The sequence below is a fragment of the Colias croceus genome, chromosome 11, assembly GCF_905220415.1.
Source record: "Colias croceus chromosome 11, ilColCroc2.1".
Lineage (NCBI taxonomy): Eukaryota > Metazoa > Arthropoda > Insecta > Lepidoptera > Pieridae > Colias > Colias croceus.
Genome location: NC_059547.1, coordinates 3474519 through 3488828, shown reverse-complemented (window position 1 = coordinate 3488828; position 14310 = coordinate 3474519). Strand labels below are relative to the sequence as shown.

Genomic DNA, 14310 nt, shown 5'->3' with positions numbered 1-14310 from the left:
ACGCTAAGAATAATAGAAGCGCAGCCACGCGGGTGAATTCGCGGGACACAGCTAGTAATTAATATGTGTGAATTCAATTGTATTAGAATGTTTATTTCAGTGATATTTCAGTTAAGAATTTCCTTTTACATCTACTTGTAGGAAAAGGGTTTCAAAATAAAATCACAATATACAAACCAACATTTACTTAATACTAATGATACAATGTAGTCACGACCTGGTTCCGTACAAATTACGACAAAATATTTATTATCATCTAACATTAATACAAACCCCAAATCAATTTGAACTTAAATTTATAAACGAAAAGGTCTTTTACTTATATTATGTACAACACAAATTTTATAATAATACAATTTAGACGCTTACGTTTAAAATATTATTTACAAACACTGCAACAGATAATAAATGGTATTTTGTTTTACTAATAATAGACTAAATAGATAAGACATCAATAGTTCTGTATTTTAATGGAAAATAAAATAAAAAATAAAAGTATGTACATTTAAAAAAAAATTACTTCTAGATGTATCACAGGAAATAAAAGGGTTTCCACAACATTAAAATATTTTGATATATCAGAAATAATATGAATTATTCATAACTTAAAATATTTCTTCTTAATATATCGATATATGAAGAAACAAGATGTATTCTTGCTACGGTGTTTTTACAAGATAAAAAATATGGAAATTAACAAGGAATATATAAGTGCCAGGTCAAGTAAATTTAATTAATATTAAGTGTCATAAGACAATTTATACATTACAAATAATAAGTAACTTAAATATAAAACATTAAACCTTACAAAGATACATGCTTAAAAGTAGATATCAATTAATAAACATGCTGTGTAGGGTGTAAGTATGTATAAAAAAATAAACAAAATTTAAAGTTTTATGACATTGAATAAATTAATGAAGATAATGGTTTTTCGTATTAAATAAAAATGTTAAAACAACACTATTGTTTAGTGTAATTTTTACACAATTTGTTATATTTTGTTCTACTGAAATGAAAAGCCTATTTAACAACCTAGGGTCCTAGGCAATCATATTATTTACTTTGTGACCATTTTTTTTCATACTTCTCGTTAAAATTTTAACCAACACATAAAAATAAGTTACGAGCATCAAAATACAATGTTTTTTTTAAACAATTTACCTTTACCTTTTTATTTTAAAATTATAATTATAACTTAAAAGAACACAAATATTCATGACTAAAAGGTTAAATGAGGCAAGATTTTAAATTAAACGTACTTTTATAAACACAAAATTTTGAAACTCTAATACTATAAATTTATAACACCGCCGACACGCTGGAACAAAATCAAATTCAACTCTAATACTGAAATGAATCTACACAATATGTTTGATGTTACATAAGATTTTACACAGAGTACAGAAAATCAAGAAAATCAGTCATAGTTAAGCAAATTATTCACACAATACAATATACACAAATATTTTTAAAGCTTTTAATATTATAATTTAGAAATCAATAATTCGTAGAGATCGAACGAAATTTTTCCGCTTCTTACTTTACTTTAAAAATTATTTAAAAATCTTTACTTCAATTCGGATCTTTATATTATTTTCTTTAAAAGAATTAACCGAAAGAGTATCTTCATAATATGGTTACGAACAGATTGCAAACTATTGTGAAATTATTCATTACAATTTTCAATAAAACAATGTTATATTATATTATTTAAATTGAATTTCAATCCTGTGACATTTATTATGAAATATTAAAACAGACTACGTAAAAAACAAAAAGTTCTATAGTTCAGGATACATCGCCCATTTTTGCAAGTGACTACTATCAAGCTAATTTTTCGTTTGTAGCTTTATTTTGATGAGACTGAGAATATTTGAGAACCATCAAATCAAAAATTTTTATCCTTGTTATCTCTGTTAGCTACCACAATCGAGAGTTTCGTACACGAAATTATTCGGTGTCTCATCAAAATAAAGCTACAAAGGGAAAATCAGCTTGATAGTAGTCACTTGCAAAAATGGGCGATGTATCCTGAACTACTAGATATTAATCTATACAGTAATGTTTTATCAAATTATTTCACCCTTCATTGGCATTAGGAACAAAATAATGTGACTGTGGCAACACCTAGAATTCCTTTAAAATTACGTGTGAAAATATGAAATGGTATCTATCTACAAGCGTGGACACTAATTTACGATTATTAAAAAAATCGGTTAATAATCGAGCGCCCATTCGTTTTCTTGCAAGAAGGCATCTACAACTTCCTTCATAGTGAAGTTAGGTATCAGTTGGTCTGCTGTTAACTTCACGCGAGTGACGGGATCAAAATGGCCGACACGCTGGAACAAAAACAGGTTAAATGAGGGTAGTTGGAAAAATGCAGTTTCTAAATGTGTAGGTTACATAGAACTATTTTTGACACAATATTTTCATAGAACTATTAAATGAAATAAGTAATTTATTTTAATAACCTTTATTTTAAATACAAAAGTTTTTTTTTTCAGGTTTTCTGGCAGAAATCGCTTACGGCGATAAGACATAGAGGGTAGCTATGCATGTTATTACTTGTATCTCTCTTATTTTGTAATTCTGTATGTAGTGTGCAATAAATAATTTTTCATTAATTCATACATTCAATAGTTTCGAGAACAACCGATGTTCGTCTTGATCATCCAATTTTCATACATACTAGGAAACTGGTTAATAAACGTTTAATATTTTAATGAGGATTTACCTCAAGGTGTTCTTCAATATCCTTCTTCTCATATGTGATACCGCTCGGAGTGATCACCGGCTCATTTAAGATCTCAAAGCTGATTTTACCGCATAGATAGTCTGGGACGTCGCGTTTCTGAAAACAATACATCTTATGTTTATTAAGTACCTTTATCAATCTCTATAGATATACAATTCTCGTGTCAAAATGTTAGTTACAATAGTCCGCCGAAACGGCTGCACCGATTCTCGTGAAATTTTTACTTATTGAATACATCTGAGAATCGGTCAATATCTATTTTACATATTATCTCTAAGTGAGAAGAATAAGGCAGAACCTTGCCGGGACAACCGGGTATTTGATCGCAAAATATTGTTTTCGTATTATAATGCAGTTTCATGGAATATGTGCTTATGCAAGTGAGATTCTTTAGACTTGTAAGTTGTATTCTAAAGTATTTAAAGAATTTCGTATAAGGCACTATTTTTTTCTACGAGTCAAGTTTTAACTTTTTACAATCATCTTAGTAAGGTTCATAGCAAAATGTGTAATTGTGTTTCTGTTAAGGTAGAATATAGTATCATAAGTGATTTCATACTGCGTTAACCTTTTGAACTTTACATTATTTAGCATAATAATGGTATTTCCTCACATGTATCATTATGTGATAAAATGTATCATTATGTGATATTAAGCACCCAATACATTAAAAATTAAGTACCCTATACATTAAAAAGTTATTAACCTTTTGCAATAGACAATACATTTATTAGCAAAACAGTGAATAGGTTATGTAGATACGTAAATATATGTGGGAATAGGATAAAATATTAAGATGTATTTCATGATTACTAGTTTTATTTTTAGTCTGTGTTTTTCTATTATTTAATCTGTGGACATGTTATCTGTAGACTGTAGATTTTTGGTTGTCTATGACTTGACTTTGTGTCTTTTGGTACGATGTAATGGAGGATTGTTGAAATGTATTTTTGATATGTAACCGGTGTCTGGGAAATAAATCGATTGGGCGAATTTGGCTTTTCATTTACACCATCCCCACATAATTTGGGGGCTCGTCCGGGATACGGGATGGTGGAATAAAGAAAAAACAGACGAAGACTATGCCGGTGATTTAACCTGATTAAGAATTTACGAATTACGAACGAAGACTAAGATTTAAAGAAGCTTATGATTATACGATTACGACTTGAAGACTATAAAACTTTTTATTTACATTATTCAACATGCCGCCGAAACGAGTAAAAGATGATGATGATTGTGGTGAACCATCGCCGCGTATTTCCTTCAATGACTTAGAGAAATCAATGACGCCATTTTCGGGTGATGATGCCTATGGCATCGAAACATTCGTAAAAGATTTTGAAGATATTTCCTCTTTAATGCAATGGGGCGAAATAGAAAAACTCATATTTTCGAAGCGGCTTCTCGCGGGAACCGCCAAGCTATTTTTACGTTCACTAAGTGGGACCACCACGTGGGATACACTTAAGTCTGAGCTCCGTGAGGAATTTGGTAAGAAGTTGAACAGTGCAACTGTTCACAAGAGACTTTCAACTCGCCGGATGAAGATGAATGAGACTCATCAGCAATATTTTTTACATATGAAGGAACTTGCAGTACTTGGGAATGTTGAAGATGAAGCCCTGATGGAATATGTCATCGACGGTATTAAAGACAGTGAGTCCAACAAAAATATTTTATATGGCGCTTGTAACATTAAAGAATTCAGAAAGAAATTAGACATTTATTCAGAAATTAAGAAAAAATCATATTCACCTAATAAGATTCAAAGTAATTCAGTATCAAAGTCCATTGGCATGAAAATTCAAAAAACACTACGAGTAAAGAGATGTTTCAATTGTGGAGATTTAGATCATGAGTCGCCTAATTGTACTAAAGGCATTAAATGTTTTAAATGCAACTTGTTTGGCCATAAATCAACTGAATGTTCTAAAAGTATAAAAAAGAGTTTGGAAATTATGTCAACTAAAAATAATATTGATGTGAGACCTTTCAAGAAGCTGAAAATAAATAATATTGATGTAGAAGCCCTGATTGATACCGGAAGCGATGCTAATTTAATAATTATGTCTTATTTTAAGAAGATTCAAGGTGAAAAATTGTTATCTTATAGTTCAGGAACAACAGAAACTTTAACTGGAATAGCTGAAAAGGAAATTTATACAAAAGGATCTTTCACAGCAAAAATTGAAATTGATGATTGTTATTTTGAAACTTTATTTTATGTTGTTGATGATGGCGCTATCCCTGTCAACATTATATTAGGAAATCCTGTACTGAAAGAAGTAGAAATCAATTTTAAATCTGGAACTATCACTGCAACAAGAATATTACACCTTACAATGCTAGAGAATGAAAATGAAGATATCACAAATATTGAAAACAAAGAATATAAGAATAAAATACAGAATATTATAAAAGAATATAACCCCAAAAGATGTACTAAAGAATCAAATGTAAAACTTAAAATATTATTAACCGATGATGTACCAGTTTATCAGAATCCACGACGATTGTCACCTTTGGAGCTTAACATTGTTGACAAACAGATTAAAGAATGGCTTGATGAAGGAATAATAAAAACAAGTAAGTCTGATTATGCTAGTCCAATTGTGCTTGCAAAAAAGAAGAATGGAAACTATAGATTGTGTGTTGATTACAGGAAATTGAATAAGAAGATTATTAAAGAAAGATATCCACTACCACTCATTGAAGATCAATTAGACAGATTAACTTATGCAAAAATGTTTACCTCGCTTGATTTAAAAAATGGATTTTTACATGTGAATGTTCATATTAATAGTCAGAAGTATACATCATTTGTAACACCACGAGGTCAATATGAATTCATTAAGATGCCTTTTGGCTTATGCACTGCTCCTTCTGTTTTTCAGAGATTTATTAATGATATTTTTCAGGATCTTATTGTGGATGGTATTGTTCTATCATATCTTGACGATCTCATTTTACCATTTCAATCTGCAGAGGAAGGATTTGTTAATTTACAAAAAGTATTTGACAGAGCTGAAGAGTATGGTTTATTATTTAACTGGGATAAATGTTATTTTATGCAAAAAAGTATTAATTACTTGGGTTATATTGTTTCAGAAGGTGAAATTAAACCTTCAGTGGAGAAAATTGCCGCTGTAGAACATTTTCAGACTCCTCACAATATAAAGTCACTTCAAAGTTTCCTCGGACTAACAGGTTATTTTAGAAAGTTTATAAAGGATTATTCTTTAATAGCAAAACCTCTGACTGATTTACTAAAGAAAGGTACTGTTTTTAATTTTAACCTAGACTGTGAAAAAGCATTTCAGAAATTAAAGTTTATTTTATGTCAATCTCCAGTTTTGAAGATTTATGATCCGAATTTAGAAACAGAACTACACACAGATGCAAGTGCTGAAGGATATGGTGCTGTATTATTGCAAAGGAGTTTAACAGATAATAAGATGCATCCCGTTTACTACATGAGCAAGAAGACATCCGCTACTGAAAAAAAGTATCACAGTTATTATTTAGAAATATTAGCTATTGTTGAAGCTGTTAAAAAGTTTAGAGTATACTTGCTAGGTATTAAATTTAAAATTGTTACAGACTGCTCCGCCTTGACTATGACATTGCAGAAAAAAGACTTACCTCCGAGAGTAGCTCGCTGGGCGCTCTTACTTGAAGAATATGACTACACGATTGAACATCGGCCTGCAGCAAGGATGAAACATGCAGATGCTCTCAGCCGACAGCCTATAAAGAATATAATTGTACTTACCGATACCGCAGCACGCCTGCGAAGAGCTCAAGATGATGATCTGCAAATAAAACTAATAAAGAAAGTATTAGAAAAGGAATCTTATGATGACTATGTTTTAGAGAATGGAATGTTATGGAAGATTAAGGATGGAAATAAATTAATGGTTGTACCTAAGAAAATGCAAAATGAAATTATAAGAAAACATCATGAAAACGGACATTTTGGTTGTGTTAAAACTGAGGAATTAATAAATAGAAATTATTATATAGAGAATTTAAAGGAAAAGATTAAAACAAACATTGATAATTGCGTGGAATGTATACTTAATTCAAATAAAAGAGGAAAGAAGGAGGGATTTCTACATGTAATAGATAAAGGAGATTTACCATTGTCTACTTACCATATTGATCATTTAGGACCGTTGACATCCACCAATAAAAATTATAAATACATTCTTACCGTTGTAGATGGATTCACAAAGTTTACATGGATTTACATGGATTACATGGACAAAGACACTATCCACCAATGAAGTAATAGATAAATTAAATATTCAACAACAGACGTTTGGCTCGCCGCAACGAATCATAAGCGATCGCAACACTTCATTTACATCCAACATGTTTAAAGAATACTGCGAAGAAGAAGGAATTATGCATCATACAATCACAACTGGTCAACCGAGAGGAAATGGTCAAGTTGAGAGAATACATAGAATTATTATTGAAGTTTTAAGCAAATTATCATCAGACGATCCTACAAAATGGTATAAACATATCAGTAAATTGCAAAGATGTTTGAATAACACATATCAGAGAAGTATAAAGATGTCACCTTTCCAACTTTTAACAGGAATCAAAATGAATGATAAAGATGATGATATTTACAATAAAATACAAGAAGAGTTTCAGCAACATTTTTACAACGACCGTGAAGAACTAAGAAGGATGGCGAAAGCAAATATTCAGAATATACAGGATGAAAACATTAAAAATTATAATAAAAGGAGAAAGAAGTCAAACAATTACGAAGTAGGTGATTTAGTAGCGATTAAAAGGACACAATTTGTACAAGGTTATAAACTTTATCCAAAATACCTCGGCCCGTATGAAGTTATTGAGAAGAAGAGAAATGAACGATATAATTTAAGGAAGATAGGTCAGGGTGAAGGCCCTCTGAGAACCTCAAGCTCAGCTGACATGATGAAGCCATGGGTAGCGACTGTTGACTCATCTGGGACAGATGATTCTGCAGGATGACCGTGTGGGAATAGGATAAAATATTAAGATGTATTTCATGATTACTAGTTTTATTTTTAGTCTGTGTTTTTCTATTATTTAATCTGTGGACATGTTATCTGTAGACTGTAGATTTTTGGTTGTCTATGACTTGACTTTGTGTCTTTTGGTACGATGTAATGGAGGATTGTTGAAATGTATTTTTGATATGTAACCGGTGTCTGGGAAATAAATCGATTGGGCGAATTTGGCTTTTCATTTACACCATCCCCACATATATAATCATTTTGTCTTTTCATCTGTCATACTGTCTTCACTTATTCAACTGTCTGAGCCCAGCCCTGCCTCATTTTACATTACAACGGGAATCGAACCCAGAACTACCCTGCAAATTAAATTTGCAACATATACTACGTCGGAAACCTTATTTTTATATCTAATCTCACGTCACGAACATTCCAATCCTTGGTAACAAAATCTACGTAACGTGGCTATATCTAACTGAATCAATATAACATCTTACCCTTCGCCGCTCGTCGATCTTGGAGAATAGATTGTTCAACTCGCTACTGTAGTTATTCTGTAAATAGACATAGGTATTATATTTATAACTTAAACCAATTACCGTCGCATCCCATACGTGCCTCTCCTTATTTTTCCATGTATACCATATTATACATATAGAACAACAAAAAACCCGGCTAATGAATTAAGTCCACGCATCCTATAGCAAAGCTATGACGTCACAATGACGTCATAATGGGATTATTCCTTTTGTGCGTGAGGTGGCCTGATGTATGGCCTTAGGAAAATCTTATGCCTTCTGTTTTTAAACCTTATGACATAACGGACTAAGATTAAAATGTTGTTGCGTTTGTATCATAATCTATTTATTGTTATGTTTACAACGATTTAGTTTAAGATGCGTAAGTAAATCTGCAAGGTGAAGACGTTATGAGAATAGTTTCCATTTTATTGTTGTCGGCATTTGAATCGGCTTCTTTCTTTTAACTATAGCAATCGGGGCCTAGTAGGTCAAGCCTCGTAGGCCACGGTCGAAGCGCCTCAGAGATATGCCACAAAAAGATAAAGAAAGTAAATTTTAATGAGAATTTCTGATAATGCAAAAGCTGGAATAATTTATTTACCCGCCTGTTCTAGATGGATTAGGTACTTTTATCGATTCAATAAATTGAAAAATAATTAAAATCATTTGGCGCCAAATATCCGGTATATTTGCCGCCAAATTCTTATTAGTAAACTAGCTTCCGCCCGCGACTCCGTCCGCGCGGATGTCGGTCTTCGCGTGGATGGTTAATTTCTCCATATTGAGTAACTCTGACAATAACATCTTATAAATATCTATTGGACCCAAATACGGCTAGGCCTATAATAATACCCAACGTGTGTTCGCGGTTCTACAGAACAACGTCTATGGATAAAACTGAAAAATTAAGATTATTTTTTTTCTACGTATTTTTCCAGGATAAAAAGTATCCTATTTTATGCCCAGGATAATAAGGTATAATTATACCAAGTTTCATTGAAATCGAACCGTTAGTTTTCATGTCTTCACATACAGACAGACAGACAAAAAATTTTTTAATCACATATTTGGGTTTGGTATCGATCCAGTAACACCCCCTGCTATTTATTTTTTCAATATTTTCAATGTACAGAATTAACCCTTCTACAGATTTATTATATGTATAAATACAGATTTATTAAAAAATGTAAAATCAAATCAATAACACAATTCCCTATTTACTATTAAATACAAGTAATTTGTTACAAATATTTTATTGTCTAGATTTTAATGACTCCGTTTGTAACATTGAACACTACTTAAACATTTTTAGTTTTATTACAAGGCCAACGGAATTATTAGTTCTTCATTCCAATATATCTGGACTCCACTCATTTATTATATTATTAATGTCTACAATACACTACGGAATAGCTTATATAAATTATATAAAAATGTTTTTTTTTTTGTATAATTTATATAAGGATGATTGTATTGTTGTGCACTTTAAAAAAGTGTGTTCACTATAACAATACAATCATCTAAAAATAAAAAATATTTAATAACTTTTTTATTATTCTTATTATTCAGGATTATAAGATAAACTCATGAAGTTATTGTATTGCCACCGGTTCATGATAAATGTAAAAAGTTTAATTTAAATCTACATAATATTAAAAATAGGCCAAATCTAAGTCTTAATGAGTAGGTTACATACAAATATCTAGTGAAGCTAATATGTTAAAAATCTATACTGATATTATAAAGCTGAAGAGTTTGTTTGTTTGTTTGAACGCGTTAATCTCAGGAACTACTGGTCCGATTTGAAAAACTCTTTCGGTGTAAGATAGCCCATTTATCGAGGAAGGCTATAGGCTATAATATCATCACGCTAAGACCAAAAGGAGCGGAGCAATGGGGGTGAAACCGCGGAGCACAGCTAGTTTAAAAATAAATGTATACTTACACATTCCTCTTCCGCCTTTGTAATTTTCGTAGATGTGTCTTCCTCATTTAGATTTTCTAATTTTATTGATTCTATTCTACGCTGTAAGTCTTCATTTATTAACCTGTAACAAATTGAGGGATGTTTTAATTTTGTATTTTAATCTATTTTTGTATATTAAGGAAATAAAGTCGAAAATAATCCTACTTCGCCTCCTTGGTACCTCGATTATATGATCATGGTAAGGTAATCAATTTTTTAATTGTAGAATGGAAAATTTTACTCATTAACAGGAAAGTTTTATAATAGTTGTGTGTTGAACTTCTTGAATATTGATGTTACAGGCAACTTGATTAACTGGGCTTTACTAATAAGGACCGGCCGTTATCAATAAGGCCCAAGAGCAAAGTGATTAAATGATCACTTTGACCGGCCATTATTAATAATTCCTGGCAGCCCATGTTCATAGTAAGACTTTAAATTATTAAAATCAAAAGAATATTTACTTAGAACATTACTTATAAAATTTCAAATACTTATTGAATAACAATGTACAGTACCTACTCCCAAACTGATAATGCGCATAGAAAAATTCGTCACTGTTCGGCAACTGTCATATTCCCCGAGCCTCCGAAGACGATATGTATATAGAGTGGTTAAATGTATTTTCTTCATGCATAGTTTATTATAATTATAAATAAATAAATAAAATATCCTTTATTGAATTATTATGTTCATTAATGGACGACTTAGATCCATTAGGCAAAAATAATTATGAGTTTTATTGTGATTTTATGGTAAAAGAGATAAGTAACGAAATTTGTTTCGATAATTCAATGTAAGTTAATAGCGAGGATAAGCCACACGATTGCGAACATTGAGATATACATAATATGGAGACGACACCGCCTTCATCACTTATGTTCCGCTCAACATACGCCATATGGCGTAACTTCACGCTCATTTTTTATTTGTTTTAAAGTGAAACGCATAAAATATGCCTTCGTGTGTGCTATGATATTGCACAAATAATACGGAAAAGTGCAAAGGAATAACTTTCATCGGTAAACCCTAATCGGTCTAACCTAACCTAACTAGATAATAATTTTTAAAACTTAGTTAGAGAAAAAAAGGCGCACAGATTTTGTTCGTGGTGTCTCCTCTATACGTAGTAATATTATCTCAATGATTGCGAATATATTTTTGTTGTATTGATTTACTCGGAAAATTATATGTACTTAGAACTTTTAAAGTGTCTTACTGAAGCTGGCGTACCTAATGATGGATGTACCTATAGAAGGTTAGAATAAGAAAAAGTTCATATTAAAAAAAAAGAGTTTGTGTACTTATGTAAACGCGTAAGAAGTTACACTTCTTTGGCGTATGGAAAAAATACTAGAATATACAACGTGAACATATAAATTTCCATACCACCTAGAACTAACTTCATGCTGTTGAATTTAGGTGTCGGTGTGCGCACGCATCGTAAAAATTCACTCTCATAATTAAAGAAGTATAACTTCAAAAATTATTTTCAAACACTGGTTTCCATTTAAACTGTAGAAATCTAATCATTAAAATCTCAGTCCAAAGGATTTACAGAATCAGGGATTATCCCTATTTCTGATATCGTAGAATGATCAGAACTTTCATTATGCTCTTATTAATTTTCACTTTCCCCACTGCAACTGCTATCACACAGGTAGCACTGTGTAAATAATCATTTTATCGGAAAATTCAACTTTGAAACAAAACTAAAAAGGGTATGTAACAGCAGCTCTATATAATTCCATACATAGATAATACGTGCGGTCACCACCAATATATAAAGACGACTGACGGATTTTTCAATTTTTTTACTGACAGGCTACCGTCACCTATCGCCTGAATTGTTTTCGATTGTGTATAACTCTGAATTGACTCCTATTTCTTTTCAACAAGGTGCAAGATGCAAGTGCATTGTTTAGGGCACTTACGATTCTATGATTTGGGGTGATTCGGGTGTTTCTGGAAATATGATAATTAGCGAAGATCTGCATGCGCATTATTAATTTTGGAGTACTGTATTTCACCAACATGTTAACTAAGTGCTCTCAATAAAAGTATTAAATATACAGGAAAGATTATTATGTGTAATGCTTTTCTTTGTTTATTTAATTTGTGCAATAAAGTGTTTTTACTTCACAACATAATATAAAACAAAGTCGCGTTCTCTATCCCTATGTCCCTTTGTATGCTTAAATCTTTAAAACTACGCAACGGATTTTCATGCGGTTTTTTTTTAAATATATAGTGTGATTTCAAGAGGAAGGTTTTAGTATATAATTTATTAGGTTTTAGACAAAGCGGGCGAAGCAGCGGGGGGTAAGCTAGTATTATTATAAATTTTAAATGGTATTTACCTATTCAAATATGTCTGTAATTCAATTTCCTGTGATATTCTCTTTTCTTCTTGTACATTCCATCGTTTCTTCCTCGCAATTCTTATTTGAGCAGCAATATCATCACCAAAGTTTAACTTTTGTTCACGAGCTAAGTCATTGGCTGAAAATCAATATTACATTTAATTCTGTTTATTATCTTAAAATAATCTTAAGGAAGCATAATATGGAAGAAATAATTAATGTTGATTAATAATTAAACACAATGGGTAACACTGTAAACAACCATGTTGTTATTTAGTTTATGAAACAAAATTGTATTTATGTGTGTTATACTTATATAGCCATCAATGTGTATAAAACAATGATATTTATTAAGTTAACTATATGATAATAATCCAGTTTTGTAAAAATTTCTACAAAATATTTGTAAACACAAACAAAACATCAGAATGACTTCAATCAAGCCTTTTTTTCAATCAATACCTACCTCTATGGAGATGTTTAATAGCCTCATCGTAACACTCCAGCTCAACTAGAGCCTGTCCTAAGAAGAAGTGTCCCTTTACTTGATTACTATCTATGTCTAAAGCCCGTCGACAGTCCTGGCAAGTGGCCTCCCATCTCTTCATTTTCAAATGGCATAATGCGCGATTTGTGAAGTATGTCGCAACTGACGGGTTTTTTATCTACAAAACCAAATCACTCTCAGAAAGATGTTTACATTTTAAATTTATACAAGATCATCGTCAATGTTTCTCATCGTCAATCTTATTGGATAAAATCAGGCAACGTCCATTCAACCGTAACAATTACACGTATAAATTGGAAGGTGTTATAATACTTACTATGGCTTTCGTATAAAAATTCATAGCATCCTCGAAACGACGTAGGCTAAAAAGTCTATTTCCTTGTTCTTTTAACTCCTTGTCGGTCAAATTAGCAGTAGAATACATATGCTTACTCATTTTTATATGTTAATTTCTAAACATATGAAAACTAAATCACCGATTTCATTATATATTTTATAAAAAATAATACTTTGTTGTTGTAGTCTCTTTGCTCAGCAAGTTTGTACGATAGAATTGTAAATCTAACACGTCTTGTTTTCCGTTTCAGAAAATAATTTTTATCAACTGACAGGCAAGGCAACTGCGGACATATTTTACAGCCCATGACAATTTTGACATTAATTTGACATAAAGTATTGACAGTGACAAATCACAGATGGCATAATATATTCGACTGTCTGTAATGCAATGTCGACTAGGTATAGAATTAGAAACCTAGAATCTGAATTCAGAAAGCTTCTATTTTTTTCAAATTGACTTGACAAAATGTAAATGTGTGGCGTGCTTTCAGAATTCCGTATCGAAAAATTAAATGAAGTGGCAATGGTTTATGGTGGATAAAGTCTCACATATCTAAAAATGTGTGCGTGTGCTTCTATATGACCTTATTTTTCAAAAAATAATTTACTATAGGTATGCAATTTTACAGAAATTACGTCGAATCACGCGTGGTATCGAAAAATTAAATGTAGGTAGGCGTGGTAGGGATAAGAAAAAGATGGCGCGCAATGGAAAAATGTCACGCGTAACGAAAAAATGTTATACTAAATTTTTTTTCCAACCCCGATAAAGAAGTTTCACTTCAAAAATTCAGGAATCAGGATTAAACAGTTATTACACTATCGATTTTT

The 14310-nt window shown here is 31.3% G+C and overlaps 2 protein-coding genes across 2 annotated transcripts; one reads left to right on the top strand and one right to left on the bottom strand.

Moving 5' to 3' along the window:
• Positions 1-1972: 1972 nt before the first annotated feature.
• Positions 1973-13762, bottom strand: LOC123695279 (E3 ubiquitin-protein ligase CHIP). The gene is made up of 7 exons (XM_045641062.1): positions 13457-13762; positions 13099-13297; positions 12630-12771; positions 10249-10351; positions 8280-8336; positions 2741-2857; positions 1973-2345 (listed from the first exon to the last, which is right to left on the bottom strand). The coding sequence occupies exons 1-7, from the start codon at positions 13574-13576 to the stop codon at positions 2220-2222; spliced, it is 864 nt and encodes a 287-aa protein (XP_045497018.1). The 5' UTR covers positions 13577-13762; the 3' UTR covers positions 1973-2219.
• LOC123695280 lies at positions 3534-5146 on the top strand. Its single transcript, XM_045641063.1, has 2 exons — positions 3534-4420; positions 4845-5146. The coding sequence occupies exons 1-2, from the start codon at positions 3967-3969 to the stop codon at positions 4898-4900; spliced, it is 510 nt and encodes a 169-aa protein (XP_045497019.1). The 5' UTR covers positions 3534-3966; the 3' UTR covers positions 4901-5146.
• Positions 13763-14310: the final 548 nt, after the last annotated feature.

Excerpts from the sequence above, each read along its gene's own strand:
- LOC123695280 (XM_045641063.1), top strand. The coding sequence starts at position 3,967 with ATGCCGCCGAAACGAGTAAAAGATGATGATGATTGTGGTGAACCATCG. Across the intron at positions 4,421-4,844 it reads CATCGACGGTATTAAAGACA|GAAGATTCAAGGTGAAAAAT; the intron begins GTGAGTCCAACA and ends GTCTTATTTTAA.
- LOC123695279 (XM_045641062.1), bottom strand. The coding sequence starts at position 13,576 with ATGAGTAAGCATATGTATTCTACTGCTAATTTGACCGACAAGGAGTTA. Across the intron at positions 13,298-13,456 it reads ATTTTTATACGAAAGCCATA|ATAAAAAACCCGTCAGTTGC; the intron begins GTAAGTATTATA and ends TTGGTTTTGTAG. Across the intron at positions 12,772-13,098 it reads TATTAAACATCTCCATAGAG|CCAATGACTTAGCTCGTGAA; the intron begins GTAGGTATTGAT and ends ATTGATTTTCAG.